Here is a 20,851-nt window from a genome sequence, read left to right as displayed (position 1 = left end):
ATCAAGTCCAAATGACCAATCAACACCTCAACAGAGCAGCGCATTGAATGCCACAGGTTGAAGATGTGGACTCAGCGGGGACCTCAAGCTGCCTTCCACCACCCCACCCTCTGGTGTGGCTCAGCCATTGAGCACTGGCATCTCCCAACCCCTTACCTTGTGGCGACGAGTCGGAGAAGACAAGATCCTCCAGGCCCTGCTCGATGACCTGCACGACGAACTCGGGGCGCCCGTTGTTCTCGCAGATGGTGCAGCGGTAGCAGCAGCGGCGGTTGTTGGTCCGCAGGCTCCAGTAGATGCGCGTGGCCTCGTAGCCCACGGGGTAGAGGGCAGTGACGCTGTGGAAATCGGCCATCTGATGTGGCAGCAGCTGCCCGATGGCGTGGAAGACCAAGCCGCCCACGCGGAACATGTGGAGCCGCTCGCCGCGCTGGATGATGCTGGCGATCTGCTTCACCTCGTCCCGCTCGATGTAGACGCGGCGGAACACGGTGAAGCTGCTGAGCTCCTGCTCGCAGGGCCCCTTGAGCTTGTGCAGGGGACACAGCATGGTCTTGTCCTTGAAGAACATGCACTTGGCGCGGATGGCGCAGGCGAAGTGGTACACGCTGGGGCAGCGGATGCGGTTGCAGCTGTTGGTGGCACCGGTTTTCTGGCACAGGGAGCACTTGGTGAGGAGCCCGCGGTGCAGCGCCACCTCCACGTTGATCAGGGCCCCTCCCTGAGTCTCGTACACCTCCGTGGACCACAGGGCGCAGTTCAGGTGGACCCAGAGATCGAGGTCAAGGTTGAGCAGGCGGGCCGGCCCGTCCGTGGCGCCGTCTCCCTCCTCGTGACAGAAGCAGCACTTGCGCAGGTCCTGCGGCACCTTCTCGGGGCGCAGCGTGGTGCCCAGCTTGTCGATGAACTCGGCGATCTCCTTGTCGCCGTCGTGCTTGGCCCCCCCTTTCTGGATGGTGACGAGGAAGCGCAGCCGTTTCCAGCGCACCCCCTTCCACTTCTTCAGCCGCGGCCTCGCCTCGTCCCCGTCCTCCGGCGGCCGCGAGCGCGGCTTGAACCGGGGCGGGGAGTGGGCGGCCGCGGCCCCTTCCTCCTGCGGGGCTGGCGAGGGGGCTGGTGGCAGCGGTGACAACGGAGCTGCGGCTGCCTCGTGGGACGCCTCAGGGTCAGGGACCCTGGTGGGCTCAGCGGGGCTGGATGGGGAGGGGACAGAAGGGGACAGCGGGGGCGAGGGCTCCTGGGGCAGCACAGAGAGCTGCCGCACGTCCAGGTTGGAGACATTGTTGACGTAGCAGTGGTGAAGGGTCTTCTCGGGAGCAGGGCTCTCCTGTGGTGTGGGGAGGGGGGATAGGGGTCAGAGCATTGAAGGGGTGGAGACCCCCAACTCTCAGGGTTGTTTATTCTTTTGTTATCTCTCAGTTCTGTCTCAGCTCTGCAGGGCGTCCCCAGCAGAGACTGGGCAGATCAGAGGGTCCCAGACTTTATGTACGGTCCCCTTGACCCAACCACCATTCACAACAAATTTTTTATTTACAAAATCTTACCAATACTCACTACCTATATTAACATGTAATTTCTACTCTAAACCAATCCTTGTGATCCAACTCAGCAGAAAATGGGGGACAAGAGCAAGAACAATGAGGACAGGACCACTCCCCAATTCCTCCATCTTGCCTCTTCAGCCCCATACACTAAAAATCCTAAATTCTACATTTGCGCTCTAATCAACTACTACTTATTTTGAATTCTCTCAGCTTGTGATTGTTCACACACTGTGGGCATTCACTGCCATGGCAGGGATCAGAGGCAGTGTCCTCCTGGGCTCTGTGTGAGGCTGCCTGAGCCCCTTGGACAGACCCCAGACCCCCTGTCCGGTCTCCAAACCCTCCAGGATGGCCAGAGGAATGTCCTGGACTCCAATACATGGCCAGGGATCAGAGGCAGTGTCCTCTTGGGCTCTGTGTGACCCCTTGGACAGATCCCAGACCCCCTGTCTGGTCTCCAAACCCTCCAGGGCAGCCAGAGGGACGTCCTGGACTCCACACCCAACCTCCCTGTGCACTGCAGGGAGGGCTCCTTGGTCCTGCAGGGGCCCATCAGCATCCCACATGCCCCCAACCCTACAAGGACCTCCTGGACTCCTTCCTGGGAGACCCAAGCCCTCAGGAAATTCCCTAAAATCATGGGGTGACCTACAGGGACCACCACACACCTCTACCAAAGAGCCCCTGCTCCTGTACCCCTCCTAGCCCAGCCCTATGGGTACCCCAACAGCCCCCTCCCAGTCCCGTAGCCCCACAGGGACCCCTGTGTGCCACTGACCTGTCTGAGCAGTGTCAGGAGGTCCAGCTCGCCCTTGAGGCTGTACCCTGGCAGCACCGCATCGAACTGCTTCAGCCACTCCGAGCTGCTGTCCGGAACCTTCCCAGCCAGCGCCTTCTCCTTCCCTCCGAGCATTCCTGGGGGAGGGATGGACATCCCATCACGGGGGTCCCAGCCCGGGGACACAGGGGGACACGGGGACAAGGGGAACACTCACCGGCCATGTCAGTCTCCACCTTCTTGGCCTCAACCACAGCCGCTCGCACGGGGCCGTCGGGGAACAGCACCTCGTAGGAGCTGGGGATCTTCATGCTCAGCAGCTCGGCCATGGCCACCATCACCCCGTTGAGGTTCTAGGTGACAGCAAGGCAGGATGGGTCCAGGGTGCCACAGGTGACGCTGTGTTTGGTCACTGCTGGGACCCCAAGGGTCTCAAATCCCCCCATTCCCTCACTTACCTTGGCAGCTGCTGCAGACACCGTCAGCATGACAGAGACCTCGCTGCTCTTGCCCTTCTCCCATGGGGTTCCAGGGCCTGCTGCCCCCACCTTCCCTGGTGGAGCCCCAAAGGGCTCTGTGACCTCGTAGGGTTTAGTGTCGGGGAACACTGGTGTGGGGAGAGGGGGGTCAGAGCCGTGGGGAGCAGGGGATGAGAGGCAGGGTCAGAACTGTGCAGACCCAGCCCCACCAACAGCCACCCACGAGCCCACCCAGCCGCCCCAGATCCCTGCAGGGGATCCACCACCCTGCAAATCCCTTTCCTTCACATCCTACACTTCCCGTGGCTCCATTAAACCCCTCCTAAACCAGGAACCGCATCCTGCCCCATCCATATCCCTCCCAACACAAGCTCCACAGCCCTTCCCTGTGTTGCACATCCCACAGACCCCTCGTGCCCAGCCCACATGGACCACACACCCCTCCAGTGCATCCTACCTGGGATACTGGCCCGGGGGATGATGGGGATGATGGGGGACAGCACACGCTCCTCCAGCTCTGGCTTGGCCTCGCTGAGGAGCGGGAAGCGGAGCAGCTCCTCGCCCAGGACGCTCTCGGGGGATGAAGCAGGGACGATGCTGTCGGGGGAGTCGCTCTCGTCGTCGCTCTCCATCCTGTGGGGACGGAGGTGTCAGGGGCCACAGGGCCTGGTGTCACCCACAGAGGAGATGTCACTGGTGGGGGGTCACCACAAAGGGGGGTCTCACCTGACGTCCTCAGTCTGGTTGTGTGGAGGGGTGGGCAGCGCTGCCAGCAGGTCCAGGCTCTTCACCTCTACAGCTGGTGCATCTCCAGAGAAGCAATTGGTGTCATTGTGGGGAGCCACAGGTGGCAGCGGGGACTCTGTGCCACCCCTGTGCCAGCCAGGCTCACCTTTCTGGCCGTGGGGCTCGCGGGCTGGGTCGGCGTCCTTGGGCTGCTCCCCCAGTTCTTCAGGGGCCGTGACACCGTTCACCATCTTCTGCTGCACGGAGGGAGGGGGTGTGGGGGGCAGCGAGGAGGGTGGCGTGGGTGGGTTGCTGAGGTTGTTCTGGGGGGGCAGACGGTGGGGTGAGAACAGCAGGATGGTCCAGGACCCCCGGATAAGGGGGACACCAGGGAACAACCCCTCCTCTCACCTTAGTGAGCAGCTGGGAGTAGTAGTCGGGGACGCTGTCGAGCACGGCGCTGCCGAAGGCGCCCCGGAGTTGGCTCTTGCCGTTGATGGGGCTGCTGCCAAACGGTGCGAAGAGGCTGAAGTTGGCCATGATGGTCGGCTCCGTCAGCGGCAGCAGCGACAGCTCCTGGGGACAGAGCAGTGAGGGGGGGACAAGGACAAAGGGAGTCCCCTGCCACGCCCTGGCCCAGCTCCTGGGGACAGGGACAAAGGGAGTCCCCTGCCACGCCCTGGCCCGTGGCCTTACCTGCTTCAGCTGCTTCATGAGGGCCTCACCAGGACGCAGCCCCTCATCCTTCCGCAGCTTCTTGCGGGACGCTGGCATGCGCTCGTTGCCTTTCTGTACCCGCTTAGGCTTGGTGGGCGCTGGCTTCCTGGCGATGGAGGGGTCCTGAGGAGGGAGAAGGGGGCATGAGAAGGGGGCATGAGCAGTGCCAGCGCAGCCCCTCACCCATTACACCCCCAGCCCAGCCCATCCTGCTCACCTCCCGGCCCAGCAGCAGTGACTGCGGCCGTGGCTCCGTCCCGGTGCTCCGGTTCTCCAGGTGCCCATTGAGCTCGCCCGGGCTCTGCGCTGAGAGCTGCACATTCTTGGCCCGCAGCAGCTTCTGCAGCAGCAGGTGCCCAGCCTCGGAGCGCCCACCTGGGGCCAGCAGGTTGTTGGCTTGGCTGTCCCCAGGGTCCCCGTTGGCCTCTGGTTTTGCTGTCTCGTCTCCATCCACCTCACACTGCACCACTGCCGCTGCCTCCTCCTTCGGCTCCTGCTTCACCAGCACCTGGGGGGCTTCACCCGCCGCAGGGGCCCCCTCTGGCACAGCCCCGTTGATGTGGGTCTCACCAGGGTCAGCTGGGTCCACCCCAGGCACCTCGGGGTCCCAGGGGCCGTGTGCTGGGTCAGGGAGGGCAGTGCCTGGCGTGGGTGCCAGCCCCGGCTCCGTGGGTGCCGCAGGGCTGGGGGCCAAGGCCGGGATCCCCGGTGACGTCTTCTTTGGCTCTTGGGGGCTCTGCTCAGGGCTGGCCAGGTGCTGGGGGGCACAGCCCAGGGGCGAGGGGGCTGGTGGCGTGGGGAGGCGAATGAGGCCGGGCTGGGGGCCACGGGCAGCCAGAGCTGCCTGAACCAGCTCAGCCAGGGGCTGCTGGGGGGGCTGCCCTGGCAGAACCCGGCCCGGCTCGGTGGCAGAGCTGCTCTGTGCCTCTGCTGGGGCACCCGGCCGGGGCTGGAAAAGGGGCCCCATGGGACGAGGGGGCTGGCGGGTAGCAGGCAGGCTGTAGTCCGGGGCCTGCCCGGGGAAGGGGCCAGGGGTCCGTAGTGCCTGGTTCTGCTGCAGCAGGCTCTGCTGGTGCCGCTGCACCAGGAGCGCCTGGAGCTGCTGCTGCTGCTGCGGCGTCAGATGCCGCAGCTGCGGGTTCTTGGCCAGGACACCCTGGAGCTGTGCCCGGATCTGGCCCATCACCGGCCCTGGCACCTGCCCCAGGAGAGCCGGGGGGAGAGTGGCCGTGCCTGACGCCGGCCCCACTTTGTGCTGAACGGGGCTCTGGAGCCGTGGGGGCTGTGGCTGCCCTGGCAGGGCCCCTGCCACCCCCTTGCCTGGCTGCTCTGGGGGCCGCAGTGCCGGCACCATGGCCTGTGCTGGGCCTGTCCCACAGCCCAGCGCTGTCTCTGCCACCCCGGCCGTGTCCCCATGCTGCTGGGACAGCTCGGGGTGCACAGCCCCAGTGCTCTGCAGCGATGGGGCAAGAAGGGCACCTGCCTGCCCGGGGGCTGCCCGCATCACACCCGGCTGTGGGGAGGTCAAGAGGAGCTGCTGGCCCTGCCCCAGCTCAGCCTGGTGTTTGGGGGCCGGGGGCTCCCCCAGCCCCGGGGGGTTGAGGGCTCCCTGCTGCTCCCCGTGCAGCTGCGCCCCGCTGTCGCCGCCCTCGGCGTGCAGGGCGCTGCCGTCCATCCCCGCGGGCTGGTCCTTGGCAGCCAGGACGGCCGGGGCCGGCTGCATTCCCTGACTCAGGTGCAGCACAGAGGGGGCCTGGCCCCCCGCCCCGTGCTGCGGAAAGTGCTGGATCGAGGGCTGCCCCTGGCCCAGCCCCAGGAGACCTGGCTGGGCAGCCGCTGAGTTCTGCTGCTGCTGCTGCTGCTGCTGCGGGGTCAGCAGTGCCCGGGACTGCCCCAGCTGCTGGGATAGCACGAGCCGGTGGCTCAGCATCCCCGGAGTCTGCGGCGCCAGCTGGGGCGAGCCCAGCACCCGCTGCTGGTGGGGGGCCAGGACAACCTGGCGCTGGGGTGGGGGGTGGCCCAGCACAGGCTGGTGCTGCAGCCCTGGTGCGTGGCCCAGCACGCCTGGCTGCTGCTGGGGTGAGAGCTGCTGCACCAGGAGGCTCTGCTGGCTGCCCAGCAGCCCCGGCTGCTTCGGCACCATGGGCTGAGCCCCTGCGCCGGGCGGTGGGGCTGGGGGCTGCTGCTGCTGCTGCTGCTGCCCCAGCAGGCCTGGCTGCCCTGGCACGGTTGTTTGCTGCACTGGGGCCTGGCCCAGCACGCCTGGCTGCTGCATGGATGCCTGGCCCATCATGCCTGGCTGCTGCAGCGATGTCTGGGCCAGCACACCTGCCTGTTGCATTGGAGCTTGTCCCATCACACCTGGCTGCTGCATGGACGTCTGTGCCATGATGCTCTGTGGCTGCATCGAGCTCTGTCCCATCACACCCGGCTGTTGCATGGACGCCTGCCCCATCACACCCTGTTGCTGCATCGACGTCTGTCCCATCACACCTGGCTGCTGCATGGATGCTTGTGCCATCACACCTGGCTGCTGCAGCGACGCCTGCCCCATCACACCCGGCTGCTGCATGGAGGATTGACCCATCACGCCCTGTTGCTGCATCGATGCTTGTGCCATCACACCTGATTGCTGCAGCGACGTCTGTCCCATCACACCTGATTGCTGCATGGGTGCCTGTCCCATCACACCTGATTGCTGCATGGCTGCCTGTCCCATCACACCCGGCTGCTGCATTGATGTCTGTCCCATCACGCCCTGCTGCTGCATGGGTGCCTGTCCCATCACACCCGGCTGCTGCAGCGACACCTGTCCCATCACACCTGGCTGTTGCATTGACGCCTGTCCCATCACACCTGGCTGCTGCTGCAGTGCCACCTGTCCCAGCATGTTCTGCTGCTGCAATTTCTGCGCCAGCTGCATCCTCTGGAGCTGCCTCTCCTGCATCAGGCGGCTGTCAGCGGCCAGCCCGCGCAGCGCGGGGTTCCCGCTGAAGAAAGCACCAGAGGAGCCGGGTCCCGGGGCGTTCCCCACGGGCTGCTGCCCCATGAAGGACAGGCCCTGCATGGACACGCCACCCTGGGGCAGGCGCAGCCCCCCGGGCTGCCCCGGCTGCTGCCCGAGGCCCTGGGCTCCCACCAGGGCTCCACCGGGCTGCTGCACGCCGTGTGCCGACAGGAGCTGTCCCGGCAGCTTGGACATGAGGCGGGGGCTCTGCGAGGGGCTCAGCGCCATCACGGCCGAGGCCTGGTGCTGGTGCTGCTGCTGCTTGTTGCGGTACTCGGCCATGAGGTTGGTGTGCTCCTTCTGCTGCTTCCGCACCTGGCGGGGACAGCGGGGTGTCAGCGCCAGGAATGGCAGGGGTTTAGTGCCAGGAATGGCAGGGGTTTGGTGCCAGGAATGGCAGGGGTTTGGTGCCAGGAATGGCAGGGGTTTAGTGCCAGGAATGGCAGGGGTTTGGTGCCAGGAATGGCAGGGGTTTGGTGCCAGGAATGGCATGGGTTTGGTGCCAGGAATGGCATGGGTTTGGTGCCAGGAATGGCATGGCATTAATGCCAGGGGTAGGGGACAACACAGCCTTAGCACTGGGGATGGTGGGGCACCAGCACCGGGAATGGCACAGCTTTAGTGCCCAGAGCCAGGAATGGCACAGTAACAGTGCTAGAAATGGCACAACACCACCACTGGAAACAGCACGGCTTTGCTGACAGGGACAGTACGGCATCAGCACTAGGAATGGCACAGGATAAATGCTGGGGACAGCGGGGCATCAGTGCCAGAACAGCAGGGCATCAGTGCCAGAATAGCAGGGCACTAGCACCAGGAACAGTGGGACATTGGTGCCAGGAATGGCAGAGTGCTAGTGCCAGGAACAGCAGGGAATTAATACCAGCACTGGCACAGCACTGGTGCTGGGGACAGCAGGGCAGTAGAGCCAGAAATGGCACATTTACTCTGAGGACACCACATTTGCACTGGGGATGGCACAGTGCTGAAGTTGGCAATAGCAAGGCTGGCACTGGGACCAGTGAAGCACTGGGGACATCACGTTTGCACCGGGGACGAGTTGCCCACCCACACGCAGGGTCCTACCTGGTCCAGCTGCTTTTGGATCTTGCTCTGCTGCTCCGTCACCAGCTTCAGCTTCTCGGCGTCAGCCTCGGGGAACTCCCGGCCGGCTTTCTTGGCCGTGCGCTGCTTGGCACACAGCGCCTTGCGGGACTTGCGGTGCGCCCCGATCTGCTCCTCCAGCACCTTCAGCTGCATCTGCAGCAGCTGCTGCGTGTGGAACAGCCACTCCTCGTACTGCCGCTGGTCAGCCTCGTCTGTGGGACGGGGAGAGGGCTCAGATCAGTGGGGAGCTCAGGAAAGCAGGGACCGTGGGCTGGTGGAGACCCTGGGTCAGGGGAGACCCTGGGTCAGGGGAGACCCTGGGTCGGTGGAGACCCTGGGTCAGGGGAGACCCTGGGTCAGGGGAGACCCTGGGTCAGGGGAGACCCCGCTCCCAGGGCAGGGTGAAGCCTGTCCCGCACCACCCCAGCCCTGCCATGTCAGTACTCACTGATGACGCCCTGTGCAAAGGTGGGTGGGTTGGGGCGAGCCTGGGTTGGGTCTGTGCCGCTCCGCTCCTGGCAGAAAGGGGAGTGTTGGGGACACATGATGGATTTCTGTCCTCTCCCCACAGTCTCCACCCACTCAGAGATACATAAAACCACCAGTTCTGGCCTGGCAGCCCCGAGAAACCCCTGTAGGCCCTTTGGATTCCCCACTCACCTGCCCACCCCCTGCCAGCAAGTGGTTCTGCATGTCAGAGACAGCCGGGCCCCCCGAGAGCCGCTGGGCCAGCAGGGAAACCTGTTGCCTTTGGGAGACACACACAAAGATGGGGTGTGAGGCAGAGCCAAAGCAACCCTCCTGCCCCACCCTGTGCCCCCCAGATCCCCCTGTCTGTTACCTGTTCATGCCTGGGGCCACTCCAATGCTGCCCTGAGCCATCACCTTCTTGATGCCCTTCAGTGCCACCATCTTGGCCTTGGCTATGGGGTCCATGATGTCCTCGGCCGCAAACTTGTCCAGATCTGCTGTGACAGAGACCACAGCACGTTCAGCTCTGTGTCCCCAACCCCAAAGGACCCCGTGCTCCCCCAAAACAATCACCTGCAGCCCCTACCTGTGTCTGGGAAGAAGCTGTTGGCCAACTGCTGTTGCATGACGAGCTGGGGGGGCTTCAGGCCCAGGCTGGGGGGCTGCACCCCGGCCATCGGTTTCTGCACCAGCACCTGCTGCTGGCTCTGCTGGGGCTGCCCCAGGGCCACCTGCACCCCGTGGGGGGACGACAGCACGTGGGGCTGCCCAGAGCCCATGCCCATGTGGGGGGCCAGAGCTGGGCCCTGCTGGGGTGCGTTGAGCCGGGGGGGCTGTGGTGGCAGCAGCGGTGGCCGGGCCACCATCCCCAGCTGGAGGGGTGTCTGTGGGGTGCCCAGACGGGGTGGCTGCCCCTCGGGAGGCTGCCCGGATGCTCCTGTGTGCAGCATGGGGTGCCCCGGGGCTGGGAGGTGGGGGGTGCCACGGGGCAGGTGGGCTGACATCTGCTGCTTCTTCTGCAGCTCCTTCTTCTCGTGCTCCAGGAGGTCCTCGATGAGCAGGGGCAGCTCGCTGGCCACCAAGGAGCTCTCCATCTTGTCCAAGTCGTCCGCTGGCGAGTGTCGGGCACTGCCCAGCCCCAAGGCTCCGCTGTCCAGCTCGAATTTCTCCAGCAAGGGGTTGCTCTGGCCACCCAGCTGGGTGGTTGCAAGGCCACGGCCAGGGCCGGTGTAGGGGTCCTTCTCCAGCACGGGGACACCAGCGTGGCCACTGTTGGAGAATTGAGTCAGGCCAAGGCGAGTGGGACCGGCGCTGGAGCTCAGGAGGGTCTGGCCAGGTTTGACGCTCAGCCCCAGGGAGGCAGAGATTTTATCCGTGCCCTGCAGCGCTTCTGACTTGACCGGCACCGGGAGGCGCTCGGGGCCAGGGGTGGTGAACTGGCAGGGGGAGGTCTTCAGGCAGCCGTCCTCCAGCTTGGGCTTGACATCAGTGGGCAGCGAGCTGGACTTCACCTCCGTACCCTGTGCCTTGAAAGCCTGGTCGGGGCCCAGCACAGCACCTGTGGGGCAGGCAGAGAGTCCCAAGGCCATCCCAGACACCAGTCCTTCCTTGGGCACCTCCTGATCCTCCGCAGATGGGGTCACATCTTTGCTGTCCCCAGGGTCAGGGAGCTTCAGTGTGGGCGCTGCTGGTTCTGTTTTGAGCTGGGCCTCCCGCTCAGCCTTCTCGTTGGCCGACTCGACCAGGCGCAGGTGCTCGTTGAAGATGTCCTTCTTGTCACCCGTGTCCAGCTCGGGGTCAGTGTAGGCCAGCAGGTCGAACTCATCACCATTCAGCAGGTCATCAAGGTGGGGATCTGCTGTCTCCAGGTTGTCCAAGTTGTCCAAGTCATCATCCCCTTTGGCCACATCTGGATCCAGGCTAAGGTTGGCCAAATCATCATCATCTTCCAAGTCCTTGTGGGAGCCGAAATCATCATCCAAATCGGGCTCCACGGGCACCTCGCAGGGCAGCCGCCCGCCCTCCAGGCTCAGGTGGCTTTTCCCTGGGGCCGGTGCAGGGTCTGCAGCGGGGCCGTCCTTGGGAGCCTCGGGGCGGAGGGCGGCCCCGGAGGGCAGCGGGCGCGGGGGGATGTGCTGCTGCAGCTCCAGGGTGGGCGCCGGCAGCGGCGGCGCTGCCTTGGCGTGGGGCTGCTGGTGGCTGTTGCCCATCTCAGCTCCCTGCGGGGACGCAGGCGGCAGCGGTGCTGGAACCTTCTGAGATGGCAGCGCCTGCATGGGCATGACAGGAGTGCACAGGGCCTGCGGGGTGCCCTCCTCCCCGGGCATGAAGAAGCGAGGCCGGGGTGGCTGGGGGGCAAAGGGAGAGCCCACGACACCCCCGGGTCCCTTCTGCACGTTGTGTCGCAGCTCGATGAAGGGAGCGCCCAGGGCAGCCGGTGACGGGGGCACGGCCTCAGCAGGGGTGGGCAGGCGGGTGCCCAGGCTGCCCATGGGGGTGGCAGCGGCCGGGGGGGCGAAGCGGGAGGTGACAGGGAGCCGCAGGGCCGCCACGGCTGCTTGTTGCTGCTGCTGCTGCTGCTGCTGCTGCCAGAGGTGCTGCTGCTGCTGCTGCTGCTGCGCGGATGGCGACGGGAAGACCCCACGGGGGTAGAAGGCCTGGGGGGGGCCCCACCGCCGCCCTGGAAGACACCGTGGTGTTGGCACCAGCTCGGTACAGCCCCGACGCGCTGTGCTCCATCCCCCTCACGCCGTGCCAAGCACCCAAAAACCCACAGCCATCCCCTCCCTCTGGAGCGATCCCCACAAGCTGCGGGTGCTCCCAGGGTGGTGATATCTGCTGCCTCCCACCCATCGCCCTGCCAGGGGGCACCCACCGCCCGCTGATGTCCAGCATGGCTGGCGTGGCCGCCGGCGGGGGCCGGGAGAGCCGCTCGTCCTGCGCGAACGCCGCCTGCACCATGACGGAGCCGGGCAGCTTCCCAGCGCCGGCTGCTGTGGCCAGAGTCCCGAGGAGAGCCTTGTCCTGGAAGAAGGAAAAAAGAGTCAGCCCTCCATCAGCAGCATCTTCCTCCATGCACATTGTGCTCCTCCATCAGCCACATCCACCCTGTGCCCCTCCATCAGCCACATCCACACCGTGCCCCTCCATCAGCCACATCCACACTGTGCACCTCCATCAGCCACATCCACACTGTGCACCTCCATCAGCCACATCCACCCTGTGCCCCTACATCAGCCACATCCACCCTGGGCACACCGTGCCCCTCCATCAGCCACATCCACCCCGGGCACACCGTGCCCCTCCATCAGCCACATCCAACCTGGACACACCTTGCCCCTTCATCAGCCACACCGTGCCCCAGCTCTCCCACCTGTGCTGGTTGATACGGGGCCATGCCCCGGCTCAGCTCGAAGCTCTGCCCGCCAGCCTCAGGGGCCCAGCCAGCTGGTGAGGAGGAGGCGGCAGCAGCCGCGCTCTCCTTCTCCTGCCGAAGGCTGTTCCGCTGGATCTGCTGGCGGATGAGCAGCTCCCGGAGCCGCTGGCGCTGAGAAGAATTCAGTGTTAGGGCCCAGAGTGGCAACAGGACCAAAACCAGCAAAAAAATCCACATATAAAGTGGCCATTGAGGCCTCCACAGTCCCAGTTTTCCCCTTTCATCCTCTCCCAAACCCGAATGGACACAGCCAGACCCCAGGAGAGACCTCACCTGCCGCTGCTTCTCCAGCTCCGACTGGCTCATGGTGCCCAGAGCCCCGTCCTGGCCCCCCGGCAGCTCTGCCAGGTCCCGGTTTGGGGGTGCAGAGAGCCCCGCAGCCACCTCCTCCCTCTTGTCAGCCGTCAGCCCCAGCGCAGCGCGGGGCAGGAAGGTTCCAGAAGGGTCCTGCTGCTGCGGGGGTGCCGGGGGCTGCGGCGGCAGCACCGATGGTGGCCGCAGGGGCGAGAGGCTGTACGAGTCCGGGGTGGCAGTGCCAGGCCCCAGCGGGCTGCTGGCCTGGTGGAAGCTGGGCGACGAGGCGTAGGCCGAGCTCTGGGGCTTGCCAGAGCTGTAATGGCTGTTGATCCCGTGGGGCTGGTGGGACGGGGAGCCCTTGAGCGGCTCCGAGACGGCCGGGGGGAAGGTGAAGCGCATGGGGGGCTGGCTCCCTGCGAACACGCTGGCACCGGGCGAGCGGGCGAAGGGCGGCTGCGGCCCCACCGGCGCCTTGGGGTGGGGGTCACCTGCTGGGGTGCCCCCGAAACCTCCGCCAGCAGCCCCCACTGATTTGAACCCCGGCTCCGGCATCTGCGGACGGGGGGGTTTGTGCAGGGGGGTGAAGGGGTCCCGGGATTGCGGCCGGGAGGGCGGTTGGGAGTAGGGATCCGGGGACTGGAAGCGAGGGGTGACGGGGGACTGGCAGAAGGCTTCGTTGGAGAGAGGGCGGGGGGTCAGAGGGGACTGGGAGCTGGATTGGGACTGGGGGCTGGCGGGGATGCGGGAGAAGGGTTCGGAGGGCAGAGAGCGGGGTGGGAGGGCGCAGCAGGCCTCGGGGGGCTGCAGCCGGGGCGTCAGCGGGGGCTGCGAGTAGGGGTCTAGGTAGGGAGACTGACGGTAGAGATCAGGGTGGCCGGGGGGCGAGGGGGCCAGAGGATGGGGGTCGGGGGGCCGGTGCCCCAGCCCCGGGCTCTGCGGCTCTACCTGAGAGACCCGTGGGGTCATGGGGGCTTTGAAGACGTCGGCCGCCTTCAGCTCCGCAGCCGAGAGGTGGGGGCCACCTGGGGAGTCCCCGTAGCCCATGGCAGAAGTGTAGCCGGGCGAGCAGACCCCCAGGCTTCCCCCATCCTCTTTCTTCACTTCCAGACCCTTCTTCTGCTCCCCGAAAGGCAGGGGAGAGAGCAGGGCCTCGGGAGGCCGTGCCCCAGGACTCCCTGGCACTGAGAGGTTGTCCAAGGAAGGGCACCGGGGCTTCAGGAAGGGGTCAGGAGTGCCAGGTTGGTGCCGGGGGGTGCCAGGTGGGGTTGGGTGGAAATCGGGGGGAGCACGGGGGGCTGTGAGGGGCTGGGGCTGGCCAGGGAAGGGCTGGAAGGCAGCAGCCGACGTGGGGCTCTGGCCCAGGGGCGAGGGGAAGCGCGGCTCCAGCGCGTAGGCGGGGGCCGCGCCGTAGGGATCGTGCGAAGGCACTTGGGCAGGGGACTGGGGTGGGAGCTTGAGGAAGAGCTCGCTGGGAGACTCCGGGCCCCCTCCGGCACCCGCGGGGGGCTTCAGGAAGCCCTCGCCGGTGGCGGGGGGGCTGCTGATGTAGACGGGCTGTGCCCCTGGCGGCACGGGGATCCGCAGGTGCAGCGAGGGCCTCTCAGGCTTGCGCAGTCCCTCCCCTTTGGTCTGCTTGTTGATCTGGCTCTCGGCCTGCTGCAGAGAGAGCCAGGCCGTCAGCGCCCTCCTGTTCTCCCCGTGGCTTGGGGGTGGGCACACCATGTCCCCCCAGGGCTGGGCCGGGGCCGCCGGGCACCTCCCCGCGCCTCACGTACCTTCTGCACCTTGTTGATGCGATGAGCCGCCCGGTTATCTTTGGCCTTTTGCTAACAAAGACACGAAGCCAGCTGACTTGCAGCCCCCCGGCGCCCCGGCCCCCCACCACACTGACCTCCCAGCACTCACCAAATACGGGGCTTTGTCCGTGGCAGGGACTTTCCTCCAGAGCTTCATGATCTGTTTGCAGCGGCTCGACCAGTCTGGGAGTCCAGTACGAGCAGATAACGGGGAGAAAAGCAACATTAGCCCGGACCTGAGAGCCCACTCGTATCCTCAGTGGGTCACTGTGTCCCTAACATGTGAAGGGACAGCCAGAAAATGGAGCTGAGACCCCCTGCCCACTGCAGAGAACACTTCAGTGCTAGAACAGCCAGTTTATCCCTTTGAAAAAGGGACCAGGGCAGTCACACTCCACCCATTACCCCATCCCTCACCCCAACAGGGCGGCTGCAGCCCCCCCAGAGCCCTACCTGGATAATCCTGCTTGAGGTTGGGGAAGTTCATGTTGGCGTAGAGGACGGGGGAGATGGTGGAGAGCTCACCCAGCTCCTCGTCCTTCTCCCAGCGCTGCAAACTGCGCTGGTTGTAGGACAGCCCATCGCCCTCGCCCTCCGTCGTGGGCGTCGTGGGGGTCGAGGGGGTGGTGGCAGCTGAGCTGCTGGCCCAGGGGCTTTCAGGCTCGCAGTGGTCTGGGCTGAAGAAGCCGCTCCGCTCCCTGAGTGGAGAGGAGTGGCACAGATTGTCAGGTTGTGAGGGAAGAGTGGGTCCCAGGGCACCCTGCAGTTCAATTCCTCCAGGGATGGGACCCCCAGCTCCTCTAAGTACCTGTTATCAAGGAATGGGGACTGGCAGACCCCCGAGTATGAGTCCAAGGAGACGGATCCAGAGAGTGAGCCCAGGGAAGCGCTCCCTGTGAAGGAAAGGAGGTGGGTTGCAGGGAAAGCAAAGCTGGGGCACAAGGCTGGGGGGGGCCAAACAACCAGCACAACCCCCAAAATGCTGCTCATGTTCACCCCTGGAGCCTGGGCTCTCAGATACCACAGGCAGCACTGCTCTCCAAGCAGGTCACTCCCAAGAGTTTGGGTTTCTTGGGGCTGGTTACAAGCCCTGCCCTTCACCACATTCTCCAGGGACCTCCTAGATGACAAAGGCTCTGCCAGTTCCACCCACCCTGCCCGGAGAGCTGCAGGTCTCCTTGCAGGAATGGCCGCTGTGCTCGGCTGGGGTCCTGCCCGGCCTCCATCCCCGCAGCCACGCAGTTCAGGGGCTGCTCCCCGCGCTCCGCCGAGCCCAGCACGTCCTTGAAGAGCTGCTGCACGTCTTTGCTCTCCATCTTGGGCAGCTCTGCAGGGGCAAAAGCAGGAGCTGGCTGCAAACACCACACTGATGGGAAGGGCAGAAACCCCGGGGTCATGGTGTTGGGACCACCATTGCTTCAGCAGAAGAGGGGATGGAAGCAGGATGGTCTCACCTTCCGTGGGGATCTTGTCGAGGTCAGAGCTCAGCGCTCCCTCGCCCGGCGTGGCTGGTTTTTCACTGTCCCCGCGGTCTGGGGAATCCTTTGGCTCGTCTGCCCCTGTGAGGAAGAATCAGGAAGGGTCCTCAGCCCCCTGGGGACCCCCACGGGGCAGCCGCCATCACCCAACAAGGGACACGAGTCCCTCGGTCCTCCAGCGGCGCCGCGCCACGCGGGGGCGCTCTCAGCGCCACTCTATGGTCGCCAACATCACGGGGGAACCATAGAGTTCAGCCCGGCCTAGAGCGGACCCCTCAACCATAGAGTTCCGTCTCGATGGTTGTGGGCGCCCCGTGGAGGACTCGGCTGTTGGGGGTCCCACAGGGGTCCCCGGGCCTCACCAAGGTCCTCGGCCTTGGCGTCGTCCTTGCCATCGTCATCGGGAGCGGCGGCGCTGCCGTCAGTGCTGTCGTCGCCTGCAGGGTACCCCGGGATTTGGTGAGCACGGTGAGGACCCCCAGAGACCCCCCAGCGTCCCCCTACACCCCTCAGTGGTGATGGCAGCCCCCCACAGTCCTCGAGGTTCTACCAAGGAGTCTCAGAGTCCACAGCAGCTGCTCACAATGGGGGTCCCAACAACCCCAGCGACCTCCAATACCCTCCCAAAACCCCCAGGGACCCTGAACAACCCCTGAGCCATCCCCAGCCATCCTGGGGACCCCAACAACTTCCAACAAACCCGCAAAGACCCCAAGACAGCCCCCAACAAGCCCCGGGATCCCCCAGCCAAGTCCAGGGACCTCCAACCACACTAGGGACCCACAACAACCCCCCACTACCCCCTGTAACCCCCTCCTTGGTTTTGGGTTGCAGACCCACCCCTGGCCACACTCACCTCGGGGGTGGGTGGGGGTCTCCCTCCTGTCCGCGGTGCCCCCGTGCAGTGCCCCAGTGAGGTTGGGGTCCCCCTTGGGCCTTGGGGCACCCTGGCCCAAGGAGGGGCGGGCAGCCCCGTCCCCCACCCCTCCTGCTGCCAGCAGCGCCTTCCGGCTCAGGTCCATCAGTGCCTTCCCAAAAAACGCCTCCTGGAATGGAGGGGGGTCAGCATCGAGGGGTGCCCCCCATCCATCCCCCCCATCCACCTCCAGCCCCCTCACCCATCCCACCTGCAGGTACGGGGGGAACATGTCCTCCAACTTGCTCTTCTTCCGTCCCCGGCGCTTTTTCTTCTCGTCCCCCTCTCCTGAGCCTGGATCCAGGCCAGCCTCGGCTGGGACATCACCGGGAGTCCCTGCAAGAGCCCCCCAGGAATGAACAGACACCCCCCAAAAAGGGGCTGGGGCTGCTCCTGTGCCACTGGTGCAGCACTGGGGGGCAGCCTGAGGGGCCCTTTTCACCCCGGGGGTGAGAAGGGAATGGGAAATGAAGAAAGAGAATGGTGCTGAGAAGGAAAATGAAAAAAGGGAGGGAGGAAGGAAGGAAGGGGCAAAGAAGAAGGGGGCAAAGGAGAAGGGGGGAAAGGAGAAGGGGGGAAAGGAGAAGGGGGGAAAGGAGAAGGGGGGAAAGGAGAAGGGGGGAAAGGAGAAGGGGGGAAAGGAGAAGGGGGGAAAGGAGAAGGGGGGAAAGGAGAAGGGGGGAAAGGAGAAGGGGGGAAAGGAGAAGGGGGGAAAGGAGAAGGGGGGAAAGGAGAAGGGGGGAAAGGAGAAGGGGGGAAAGGAGAAGGGGGGAAAGGAGAAGGGGGGAAAGGAGAAGGGGGGAAAGGAGAAGGGGGGAAAGGAGAAGGGGGGAAAGGAGAAGGGGGGAAAAGAGGGGAGGAAAAGAGGGGAGGAAAAGAGGGGAGGAAAAGAGGGGAGGAAAAGAGGGGAGGAAAAGAGGGGAGGAAAAGAGGGGAGGAAAAGAAGGGAGGAAAAGAAGGGAGGAAAAGAAGGGAGGAAAAGAAGGGAGGAAAAGAAGGGAGGAAAAGAGGGAGGAAAGGAGGGAGGAAAGGAGGGAGGAAAGGAGGGAGCAAAGGAGGGAGGAAAGGAGGGGAGGAAAGGAGGGGAGGAAAGGAGGGGAGGAAAGGAGGGAGGAAAGGAGGGAGGAAAGGAGGGAGGAAAGGAGGGGAGGAAAGGAGGGGAGGAAAAGAGGGGAGGAAAAAGAAAGAGGAAAAAAAAGAGGAAAAGAAGGGAAGAAAAGGGAGGAAAAGGGTGCCCCTGGGCCCTACCATCCTCAGGGTGTCCCTCGGTGCCCTGCCCCTCGCGCCCCACGTCCGGCAGCACCGCTGAGACCTTCTTGAGCCGCGTGTGGGACTTGCGCTGCCGCACCATGAACCCGCCGATGCCTGGGGGGACAGGGAGGGAGGGGGGATCTCAGCGGGGCCTGAGGGGTCACAGAAGAGCCCGGCAGGGTTCAGGGCCTGCAGGACACTCACCAGGCCGGTACGGTTTGCGCTTCCTCTTCTTGCACTCCTCAGGGTCCTCCAGCCCCTTCCCTGAGTCCCCGTCGGCTCCAGCGTCGCGGTCAGGGCTGGCCGGAGCCTCGAGCTTGATCTCACACTCCATGTGCTCCACACCCACTGCCGGGGGGAGCACAGCACCTTAGTGGGGTCCCCTGACACCCCCACACTGCAACCACCCCAGCTCTGCCGCCAGGAACACCCACCCTCGGCTTTGAGCAGCTCGTCGGTGTCCAGGTCACCGTCCTTCTTGTCCTCAGGGCCCAGGGGGTCGCCCCCCTCCAGCCCCCCATCCCCGTTGAGGGTGCCCGGGCGGCCCTTGCGCTGCCGCCGCTTGTGCAGGGGCGACAGGGTCAGGTTGCGCAGCACGGCCATGCCCGTCTCCGTCAGCCACACGCCCTCGAAGCGGAAATACTGGGGCTCTGAGGGGACAAACAACAGCCATGGGGACAAATGTCAGCACTGGGTGTGTGGCCAGAAGAGGGCACAGCCCTGGGGAACCCCACGGAGGCCCCACACATACCTGGATCCTTGGCTTTGATCATCTCTGCGGAAGGCGCGGGCGCTGGCAGGAAAGCAGAGGGGCAGGTGAATCCCCAGATCACTCAAATCCCCCCCAGGTGCCACCAGAGTTTCCCCAGCCCCGTGAGCTCACCAGGTTTGACCACGTAGGGCTGGCAGGCGCTGCAGTCGAAGCCTTCATCCGCAGCCTGCTCCACCTCCTCCTCAGTGAAGAGGCTGTCGCACGCGGCGTGCAGCCACCTGCAGACAGCAGAGCCATCACACCCCACAGCCTCCCCTGGAGGAGCCCAAATTGGAGCCCCTTGTTGGAGTCTAGAACATCCCTCTGGCCACCCTGGAGGGTTTGGAGACCGGACAGGGGGTCTGGGGTCTGTCCAAGGGGCTCAGGCAGCCTCACACAGAGCCCAGGAGGGCACTGCCTCTGATCCCTGCCATGGCAGTGAATGCCCACAGTGTGTGAAGAATCACAAGCTGAGAGAATTCAAAATAAGCAGTATTTAGTTTATCATAGAATGTAAATGTAGAATTTAGGATTCTCAGTGTATGGGGTTGAAGAGGCAAGATGGAGGAATTGGGGAGTGGCCCCTGTGCTCCTTGTTCTTGTTCTCATCCCCCATTTTCTGCTGAGTTGGATTTTAGAGATTGGTTTAGAGTAGAAATGACATGTTAGCATAGGTAGTAGGTATTGGTACAATTTTGGAAATAAAAAGTTCATTTTGGATGGTGGTTGGGTCAGGGGTACATAAGGTGTGGGGCTCTCTGATCCACCCAGTCCTGCTCTGCTGGGGACGCCCTGCAGAGCTGAGAAAGAACTGAGATAATGAAGAATAAACAACCTTGGAAATGTGCACTGGCGGACTCAGCTTGTCGTCTCTACCTCTGGTGTGTAACACTTAGAGCAAAGAGAAGACTGAAAACCTGATTACCTCTGGGAACAGCAACCCAGAGGAAACTCCCAGGGAACAGCAACCTTGGGGGAACCCTTAGTACCATGGGGAACAGCAACCCCAAGAAGAATCTCAGGGAATCAACAACCCTGAGAGCCCCTCAAGCCCAGGGCGCGGTGCTCACCGATCGCAGTGCCGGCACTGGATGAGCAGATCGTCCTCCACGTACTTCTCGCGGCAGAAGGGGCACACCACGAGGCTGGCGCAGGGCGCGCAGTGAGTGTAGTTGTTCTGCCACTCGCAGTGGAAGCCAGGGGACGCGGCCCCGCACTGCACACAGCACACGCACCTGCAGAAGGGCACCTGAGGGGTCAGCACCAGCGCCCGGCTCCTCCCGTGGCTCCCTTTGTGTCCCCTCCACGCACCATTTGCACTTCCAGCCGCCCTTGGGCACGGTCTGCAGCGGCGGGTCCAGGCAGTAGGTGTGGTAGCTGATGTCGCAGTCGTCGCAGAGCAGCAGGCGCGAGGGGTCGGAGGCTTTGCCGCACACCTCGCACACGATGCACTCCACGCAGCGCCAGCCCTTCAGCAGCATCACCTTGGTGATCTGGGGACACGGGACGGCGGCCACGTGAGACCTGGGTGACCCCAGGCTCGGTGTGGCTGTGGGTGACACGCCAGGGCTTGGCACGGACACAGCAGAGCACAGCTCAACGCGCAGACACGCCAGGCAGGACCTGTTGTGTGTCCCTGGGGGGCACAGCACAATCCTGGGGTCCTGGGCCCCCTCCTCACCTTGCTGTTGACGCAGTAAGGGTGGTAGCACTGGGAGCACTGGGAGCAGGCAAGGAGGTGCCCCTCGGCCCCACGCCCGAAGCTGCCACACACCACGCACATGTCCTGGAGGGGGGAGAGGTCGTGAGTGAGGGGACAGCGGCTGGTACAGGAGAGACAGAGTCTGTCCCACCCTGTCTGTCCATCCTGCCATGCCCTGGTTACCTGCATGAGCACAAACTTGTCAGTGTTGGAGAAGAGGACAACCGTGTTCTGCATTGTGTCGTCATCATCCTCATCCTCCTCCTTGCTGGGCGAGCTCTCCACGTCAGCGAGCTGAGGACAGAGGGGGAGGCTCAGCACTGAGGACACCTCTCTGTGCAGTGTGGGGGGCACCAGGAAGACCCAGGGGCAGCAGAACCCCTCCCTGGGGGGAA

At 64.6% G+C, this 20,851-nt stretch overlaps 1 protein-coding gene across 1 annotated transcript in view; it reads right to left on the bottom strand.

Annotated features, from left to right (window-relative positions):
• Nucleotides 1–20,851, bottom strand: part of KMT2D (lysine methyltransferase 2D) — a 31,825-nt gene that overhangs the window by 4,569 nt on the left and 6,405 nt on the right. The window contains 37 exon segments of the mRNA XM_063425144.1: nucleotides 157–1,327; nucleotides 2,323–2,459; nucleotides 2,540–2,675; nucleotides 2,781–2,929; nucleotides 3,259–3,434; nucleotides 3,528–3,609; nucleotides 3,694–3,850; nucleotides 3,939–4,103; nucleotides 4,224–4,367; nucleotides 4,462–7,566; nucleotides 8,338–8,570; nucleotides 8,807–8,873; nucleotides 9,019–9,106; nucleotides 9,200–9,323; nucleotides 9,416–11,498; nucleotides 11,500–11,509; nucleotides 11,705–11,853; nucleotides 12,203–12,376; nucleotides 12,539–14,218; nucleotides 14,338–14,388; nucleotides 14,468–14,541; nucleotides 14,812–15,056; nucleotides 15,167–15,251; nucleotides 15,512–15,685; nucleotides 15,813–15,917; nucleotides 16,199–16,273; nucleotides 16,693–16,882; nucleotides 16,964–17,088; nucleotides 18,001–18,117; nucleotides 18,208–18,351; nucleotides 18,438–18,653; nucleotides 18,755–18,796; nucleotides 18,887–18,993; nucleotides 19,825–19,989; nucleotides 20,066–20,247; nucleotides 20,436–20,540; nucleotides 20,640–20,750. Coding sequence (XP_063281214.1) covers nucleotides 157–1,327; nucleotides 2,323–2,459; nucleotides 2,540–2,675; nucleotides 2,781–2,929; nucleotides 3,259–3,434; nucleotides 3,528–3,609; nucleotides 3,694–3,850; nucleotides 3,939–4,103; nucleotides 4,224–4,367; nucleotides 4,462–7,566; nucleotides 8,338–8,570; nucleotides 8,807–8,873; nucleotides 9,019–9,106; nucleotides 9,200–9,323; nucleotides 9,416–11,498; nucleotides 11,500–11,509; nucleotides 11,705–11,853; nucleotides 12,203–12,376; nucleotides 12,539–14,218; nucleotides 14,338–14,388; nucleotides 14,468–14,541; nucleotides 14,812–15,056; nucleotides 15,167–15,251; nucleotides 15,512–15,685; nucleotides 15,813–15,917; nucleotides 16,199–16,273; nucleotides 16,693–16,882; nucleotides 16,964–17,088; nucleotides 18,001–18,117; nucleotides 18,208–18,351; nucleotides 18,438–18,653; nucleotides 18,755–18,796; nucleotides 18,887–18,993; nucleotides 19,825–19,989; nucleotides 20,066–20,247; nucleotides 20,436–20,540; nucleotides 20,640–20,750 — 12,343 coding nt within the window.

Source organism: Prinia subflava, unplaced genomic scaffold (assembly GCF_021018805.1).
Source record: "Prinia subflava isolate CZ2003 ecotype Zambia unplaced genomic scaffold, Cam_Psub_1.2 scaffold_53_NEW, whole genome shotgun sequence".
Lineage (NCBI taxonomy): Eukaryota > Metazoa > Chordata > Aves > Passeriformes > Cisticolidae > Prinia > Prinia subflava.
The sequence above is the reverse complement of the archived record's forward strand: the minus strand, read 5'-3'. Positions and strand labels throughout refer to the sequence as shown.